Genomic DNA, 8,014 nt, shown 5'->3' with positions numbered 1-8,014 from the left:
GTAACTATTCAACATATTGGCCCAAGAGCCGACTGGGCCAACAAAAACAACAGCCATGGCGACCTAGTGGAATAGTTTTGGACATGACCCAAAGTGCTTTATGTTGCGACGGGCAGGGACTACGAGTGCTGCCTGATATCGGAATTGGGTCAAACAAATAAATGTGTTTGTGCTGCCACAAGAGGGAAATTGTAGCCGACACATTGGGGCGGATGAGCAATGCGATATGGAGTTGCATTTCAGTTTAAAGTATCAACAAGTTTCGGATTAAATTGCACGCAATGCTGCAGCGGCTTTAACCTGGATAAGTAGACCCCTTCTAGTATTGATGACTCTACAAACTTTTGGCTTTTATAGAACAAAGCATAAGGGAATTGGGTTAAGCTAAGGCAGCCGTGGCACAATTTTTCCGCAATATAAAGTAAATATATTTTACGTCCAAGTCTCGTTACTCTACCAGACAGGCAAACAGGCCCAAGTAACCAGAGCAAGCAAACAGAAAGCCAGGTTGAAGCGTGCCTAACAGGCAAAATATTTAAATGGCCAACGAAATTAGCAGTGGTTACGCAAAAAGCGGATGGCAATCCCGACCCTGCCCTGTCCCACCCTTAGACGACTTGACAAACAGCAAGAACAAGAACAACTTCAAGGACAGTTGCCCGACGCTCACGTGCGGCCCAAGTACGCCTTAACCTAGGCTATAAATAGTCAGGCACGCTGCCTAGACAACCGGATTGGAGGCCCAGCCGTACTCCGCCGTGTCCCAGCAGTGCCTGGCACGGATCAGTGCAGCCAATTCGGCGGTTAAACGGTTTGAGTCGAGCACGAGACTGTTTCAGTAACGCGGCATTTGCTGAACGCAGCGCTACTTCCGTTCTTCCAGCTCCCTGTGGAACGATCTCAAAGGAAACCAAGGACTGGAGGCATCACAGACACAATGACGACCAGCGATGAGATGGGCATGGGGGGCAACTTCTGCCACGACCACATCCAACATCCCCTGATGTGGTGTGACGAGAAGAAGCGTCTCGTGGAGCGCAAAAATGCGGAGGAGAGTCTACGCATGTGGCGGCGGAGAAAGGCGGAGGAGTGTGCCCGCAAGGAAAAGGACAAACAGGAGGTGGGTAACAGTAAAAAAACAGAAAACGGTGTCACACAGTGCGTATGTGTAATGTTCAGTCGGTTGAAAGATGTTAGAGATTTCAGGGAATATAGTAAGTTGATCAAAGTTTTGAGTTTATCTTTAGTTCGAGTTCGGAATGCTTTATATGCTGACATCCTAAGAACTACAAACATATTACTTTGTGGTCTTTAGTGGATGGTGTTCCAAAGCTAAGAACTCAAAGAAAGAGGACGCTAAGGTTTTTCCAGAAAATGCAGGAATGCAAGAAAACTTGAATACAAGTTTGCCCAAGAACTTCCAGAAAGAACCTACGACAACCACACAAAACTTCTCGAGCTTACACCCACGCGATTCCAGCGACTTGAACGGAGTTCAAAGACCTGCCCCAAGCAACATGTAATACATCAGTTTTTCGTGGATTTGGTTCAACAAACCCTTTGACAATTTTGACTTTAGTAATCAAATCATTTCGCCAGACGAATGCCTAACCAGAAGCAGCTTGGCTTCGTACTCGTACCTTGCCTTGCGTGACTGAATTCCTGTCTGATTCTTCAGCATTTTCAGAGTGTGCAGCTGTGCAAGCCCCCAAACCGAAATGTGGGTGAAAAAAATCAGTGAAAATGCAAATCGCGAGGCGTTGCAACTATAACAACAACCTACAAACAAAGTAGTTGTCGGGCCTGGCCTGGCGCCAGGGCACGGGGAAATGGTGGCCAATTTCCGTAAACAAACAGCGGAACACTCGGGGAAGAGTGACACACTGAGATGGGCGAGGAGGCAGGTCACGTCGCGTCGAGTCTGGAGCCCGTAAATAGGCTGCCAACAAATCGATAGAGCATAACTCGGTTTTGTAATCAGTGTCTGACTGACTGAACACTGGAATACATTACGTACTAGGGAATTCATTTAATTGGTAGCACATTAAGTACTGATTTACGGTGCAAATGCAGGCTGGAATACATTAGCATATACCAGGGAATTGGCTTCATTAGTAATATTTAATGTGGATTAAGGGGAAATTCCAGACTGCAATTAATATATCTGATCCCCACCTGCCTCCTTCCAGTACTACGACCTCTTCCTACAGCATTGCCCTTGGGGTCGACCGGGAGGGGGAGCTCCTAATATAGAAGTACGCCGCAAGGATATCACAGCCGTTGGTCTTCATTCCACACCAACCGTGGCAAGTAGTCCCTCTTCAGCTGATTCCCAAAGCACTACGCTAATCGAAAGGTGCATCCCCCAGGCCACTGCCCACCGGATGAACTCCCTGCAGCCGTGTCGCTACAACGACTACTTTTCCGTGCAGAAAAAGTGCCAGAACAATCCGCTGGCTGCCTATCACCATCATCATCATCACCATCCGCCGCCGCCTCCGCCAGGGGGTCGTTTGGGCCATGCCCATTCCGTACACCATCTACAGGAGAGCGGACCCCGGAGCAGCACCGTGACAATCTGTGAGAGGGAAATCCCCCACAAGCACGGCGCAGGAGTGGGCGTTGGCCTGGCCAAGAATGCCAATGGTGAGAGTCTGCACATCCAGCTGAAAGAGCATCCTTCAATGTCGTTTCGCAATAAAGGACACGTGGATATCGAGCTGCGGTACAAGCCCTCGCCGCCCTGCAAGGGTAAGCCGCTGCTCGAGAAGATCGTCGTCAGCGAGAGCGACCAGCGGTGTCCGCTCCAGGAGAAGCTTGCCTCGCAGAAGAAGCGCCTGCAGGCGAAGCTGGAAAAGCCGGTGAGCGGCATTTATTACGCATCCAGGGGCGTGGCCTTACTAATTCCATATTCTTTCCTCTTGTTTTAGCCCTGCAAGGATCCGTGGGGCAAGCCAGGGCCTGGGGGCAAGCCCTGGCGCAGTCCCAAGGAAGTGGGAAATACATTCATGAAATCGTTGGTAAGGAATCCACCATCCAAAACTTACCTTTTGGGTAATAAGCCTCTTTCTTACAGGGCTGGACAAACAAGGAAATGCTCAAGGAACTTGATCAGGACAATCCTGTGACTCCGGCGGAGAAAAACACATTCCGCAAATCGAGACCCAACAAACCGCCGAAGCCGCAGCGGTGCTGCGAGCACTGCACCTGCACCTGCCCCGCCATGAACAGCCCGCTGAAGCCGCCGCCGCCGCCGTGTAAGAGGGCGCTACCGCCTGCCCCACCAAAGATGGTGCACCACCTGAAGCCGGAGGACTGCAAACCCATCAGGCTGTGTCCACGCATGGCCCGCGGTGACACCAGCACAGCCACGCCCAATGTCAGCGCCACCAATGGGGGCAACGATTGCAACGGCGAGGGCGGGGGCGTGGAGCTGGTGCCGCTTCTGGCGCGCAGACGGGGCATGCACCGGCCGATAAGCCTGTCCAGCACGGATGTGACCAAGAGGACGCCCTCGCATGATAGGTACGCATCCAAGCACAAGCCCAAGAACAGTCAACCGACCCAGATCAAGTGCATCAACAGCATCATCAAGAACATCGGCCACATGAAGCGGCTGCCCAAGAATCTGAGCTGCAAGCTGCAATGTTGCAGCTGCGATTGCCCCACAGCCACGGCCACGGGCTGCTGCCTCAAGCGGCTCACATTGCACATTCGTTAGGCATTCGTCCAGCCCCCATTTCCCCCTAGCATACCCCACACACTTCCATTTCCGTTTCTCATTTGCTTGCTCTGCGCCATATTGAAAAGATAGCAAAACAATCCGCTTGCCACTTACCCGACCCCCCGTCTTTTGAGTCTATCATTTTGCATTGTTAATGGTTTCTCTACCCCCACTTCTTCTCGGCTTATTCAGCAAAAAGAAAATATCCATTGTAATCCAAGTGAAAGTATAGCAACCAAAAGAGCAAACCCAATCTCACCAAAAACCAAATACCAAAAACAAAACTAAACCAACAAAAACCAAATCATAATACCAATCTTCTATGTATCCCCGTGCAAAACGAAACGAAACGAAACGAACCGAACCAAACCGAAAATCGTTTACAATTCCAAAAAACCCTGAAAACCAAACCAAACCAAACGTTAAAAACGAAATGAAATCACTTAATAACCAACACCAAACAACCAACCAACCAAAATTGCTGCCCACCAACCCATGAACATCATCTTCCACATGCGATTCGATGCAGGATTCAAACGGCCGCCGATATGCGCTATCTCCACGACTTGAATGTCCAAATATCGCAGAACCGCCGCTCCGTTTCCGTCTCGAAGCAACTGGACCGGGACCTGTGCAATCAGCATTTCGACACCTTCGAAACGTTTTGGGGACGGCCAGGACATGGGGCCCGCGGCGACCACATCAACAAATTAAAACTGGACAATCTGCTGTACGGCGCCAGCGAAACCTCCTGAAGCTCTTGGTCCGGATGATGGGTGCTTAGAGACATGGATAAGGTTACAGACACGACTATGGACACACTGCCTCCCCCACCCAACAAACACTCATGTCCATTCAGTCCGCTGCGTTGGGGCATTCGTACAGCGTACGGCTCGTAGTTTTTGTGCTGCAAATCATTTGCCCAGAAATCAATCGATGCCAAGGTCCAGAGGAACAGGAAAAAACTATTTCCGTATAGCCGATAGAGAAAGCAAAATAGAAAAACTTTAGGGTTTTTTTTCGTGAAATTTTGCCAACTTGCAGCAAATTGTAAGTTGACCAAAGTTTTGAAAATGTCAGCTGGGACTCGCAGTATGAGGGGGGAAAACTAAAACGGTTGAAGGTAAGGAGCGATATAGAAAATCACATTTCATTGTTAGCAATTGTCGTCCATTTAGTTAGTTTTATAAATACCAAATAACATTTAAGCAAAGTCAAGCCTTGGTTCGGCTCTGTCGATCATTCAAGCCCCTTAAAATTTATCACATAATTAGATAAATTTATGGAAAAGCTTTTAATTTTATTTATTTTTTTTTAATATCAATGAATTAATCGTTCGTGTGATTATGCATTTATTTTATTTCGAGAACCTTTAGATCTATCAAACATTGTTTTATTCTTTTTAAAGAACTTACAATTGAATTAATCTTTCAAAAGACTTTGCGATAAGTTTACTAATTATAATTATAAATAGATATGTGAAATATGAATACAATGTAAATAAAATAAATAAATGTGCATTAAAAAAATGTAATCTTTATACTTCATTACTGATAAAAAGTTATATCTATACCACTTCCTACTATATATATAGTGATATTCCCCATAACGGACAGTCCTTTATGATAAAATATTGAAATAACTAAAAAAATATACATATGCTCTTCATATATGTATCTACATTTCTTGCGTGTAACAACGTAATTTTACACGTCTTTTACCTACATCATGAAGCAGGGCATCTAAAACGCCTCAAAAGTGTCTGTGTCTCCACTAAACATAACAGTGCCCTTAAAACTAGCTTTGCATTGCACAATACCTCTACAACTGTACTGCGAGGAACAGTCACTCAGTCAACAAATCCCCAACTTTAAAACTCAGCCACCACTTAGCTATCAAAGAAAAGATTTTTTACTCAAACCGCAAAAAAAATCTGACAGACACCGAAAATGTCGAGTCACGTTCTTGTCATTTATTATTTTAGTTTTATATTAGCCCAGAGGATATGGGCTAACACAGAACACATGATATCTGCACTGTCGCTGGAGGGTGGATAATACACATAAGCCTAGCGTGCGGAATAGTGTTGGCAGCTTAAAACGAGCTTGAAACGTTTTGGCAAATGCAAATTGTAAAAGTTTATAAAATAAGGTGAGACTGGGTATCCTCCCAGACCTCTTAATCCGCGGCAACATTAAGGGTGAATGATGTTAGTGCTCTTTCATCTGGTTTAGTGAAAATGGGCGAAAACATTTGTAATAACACCATAAAACACGGTAGCCGGCTAATTTGATTGCATTTTGCAATTAAACTTGGCCAAAAACCGGGAACACAAAGCCATTTCAAGGTTGGCCGAACCCGCATACGACCGGTCGCGACCGTGCCAAGAACTCGTACTCTCAGATGCGCTTAATTAAATTAAATTGTTCCTACAACTTGTCTTCAAGGCGCCCAATAAATAGATTATGTTTTAATTAAAAAAGTACGGAAATGTGCGACGTCGCTTGCAGTACAAATTTAAGTGTTTGTGGTCCGTGTTTCTGTAGTTGAGAAAACATTTTTTTCTGAGGAGTTCTTATGGGCCAAGAAAGTTGGTTAAGCAGGCTGGCTAATTGCAGGCATAAGAAGCATATATGTATATGCGTAGAAGGCAAAAGGCTAATGATGATGACTTTCGACCTCAACGAGTTGGAAAATAGACGGGAACCAGGCCTGCCAAGTAGAAAAAAAAACCGACGGAAGCCCAAGCGAAAAATCAAGAAAATATTTGCGTGCACCGTGAACAAACAAACCGGAGACTTAGCCCTAGGCCCATCTGTCCATTCCACTCCCTCTCTATGCCAACACGTGTGTTTGCCGTTCTTCACGCACGCCAAAAAAAAAAAAAAATGGGAATGAAGAATAAGCCGCCATGGCTTTGATGTCGAGGCAGTCTGTGCCACCAGGAGTATACAAACGGATAGCGCCCGAAAGGAAAACAGATTTCGCCCAGCATTTAAGTTTTTAAAGGGGCATGAAAATGGTACAGAAATCTGTTGGCGATTTCCCGATAATGGTTGATTATGTTTGGAAAACGCTTATAGGTGCAATTAAAGCGAAAATATCTAACAGAGAAGCGAAATTCATTGATTTAGAACGCTGTACAACAACACCAAATCCTGTTCAGCTTCATTCTCAATTCGTTTGAGAATTATCCTCATTAATTAGGCCGAAACAATGGCTATGTAACCACATATCAGGTTAATTTAATTGAGCAACGGAAAATGCTCTAATCACGTGTCGAAATTAGCAACAATGCCTGATCAGCAGTTATCTCCTGTCAGCCATGCAGGTAAGGTACGAGTTCCTTTTTGTGTGGGCTGCGGGTGTAGTGCTAATTACTGAAATAGCCTTAGACACTGTACGTTCTGTCGAATGAAAGCCTAGAGCAATAATTACAGCAAATAAACTGGTGAAATTAGAGCTAGCATTGCGCAAAGAGTTGCTGCAGTTACGGCTACAAATCATTGCGGAGTTGTCCAAATGGAAGCATGAGAACGAAATCCCCAGCTGAAAGACTGACCAGCAATGCATCATATTTCTCTTTGTCCTGGGATGAGGCATGTCCCGGGCTGAAGGGAGAACCAACGAACGGTCACGGACTGCTGACAGTCCTCCTCCATTGCCTCACGCTGTTTGGCTTTGCATCAAATTTTGAGCAATTTGTCTCAAGGAAATTCTTGAAGCTCCTTCAAGCTCCGGCATTTTGCTGTTGACTCTGGGTGAGCCAACAATGTCAGTGCCCGATGCAAATATTTGGCTAACATTTTTTGGCTATTTTGCTCGACTAATGGGGGAAAATTAACTATGCCAGCTAGGAGGAGTTTTCCATAGTTTGCATATGGCTCCAGGCAACTGCTACTGCTACTCGTGCTCCTCGTATGACAGAAGGAAAATTCAATTCATTTTTTAAAAGGCGACAGAAGGGGGGCAGCAAAAATTGAATTCTAAATGATACATAATATGCAAATTGAATTTGTGGATAACAAAACGTTTGGGCAAATACATTTATTTGTATTTAGTTTGTTGCTCTCCCCCTTCTGCCTTCCGGCTGTTGCTGTATGTGCCTGAAACCGATAACGTTTGTCTTCCATTAACAATCCAAACACCAAAGCAATAACGAGAGGGAACGGATAGCTAAGTGGCTCGAAGTTTTGGATACCCTAGATCCTTCTAATCTTCTGTGACTTATCAGTTTCTTAGCCGATAGATTCCATGGCAGGTATTCGTTATAGTAGCCCAACTTCCAGA

General features: G+C 45.5%; 2 protein-coding genes across 2 annotated transcripts; both read left to right on the top strand.

Moving 5' to 3' along the window:
- The first annotated feature begins 937 nt into the window (after positions 1-937).
- On the top strand, positions 938-3,721 carry LOC6595027. The gene is made up of 6 exons (XM_026984171.1): positions 938-1,120; positions 2,190-2,306; positions 2,370-2,646; positions 2,704-2,861; positions 2,931-3,020; positions 3,077-3,721. The coding sequence occupies exons 1-6, from the start codon at positions 938-940 to the stop codon at positions 3,719-3,721; spliced, it is 1,470 nt and encodes a 489-aa protein (XP_026839972.1).
- A 482-nt stretch (positions 3,722-4,203) lies between these two features.
- On the top strand, positions 4,204-4,561 carry LOC6595028 (the record flags this gene model as incomplete). Its single annotated transcript, XM_002019957.2, has 1 exon — positions 4,204-4,561. A coding segment is annotated over one exon (276 nt), but the record flags the coding sequence as incomplete, so codon positions are not given.
- Positions 4,562-8,014: the final 3,453 nt, after the last annotated feature.

Source organism: Drosophila persimilis, unplaced genomic scaffold (assembly GCF_003286085.1).
Source record: "Drosophila persimilis strain 14011-0111.01,24,50 unplaced genomic scaffold, DperRS2 tig00000000-arrow-pilon, whole genome shotgun sequence".
In the NCBI taxonomy this organism is placed as follows: domain Eukaryota; kingdom Metazoa; phylum Arthropoda; class Insecta; order Diptera; family Drosophilidae; genus Drosophila; species Drosophila persimilis.
The sequence above is the reverse complement of the archived record's forward strand: the minus strand, read 5'-3'. Positions and strand labels throughout refer to the sequence as shown.

What these genes read in the sequence shown, in the direction of transcription:
- LOC6595027 (XM_026984171.1), top strand. Translation starts at nt 938, where the DNA reads ATGACGACCAGCGATGAGATGGGCATGGGGGGCAACTTCTGCCACGAC. An exon ending in AGGAAAAGGACAAACAGGAG is followed by an intron (nt 1,121 to 2,189) that starts GTGGGTAACAGT and finishes GCCTCCTTCCAG; the next exon opens with TACTACGACCTCTTCCTACA. An exon ending in ATACATTCATGAAATCGTTG is followed by an intron (nt 3,021 to 3,076) that starts GTAAGGAATCCA and finishes TCTTTCTTACAG; the next exon opens with GGCTGGACAAACAAGGAAAT.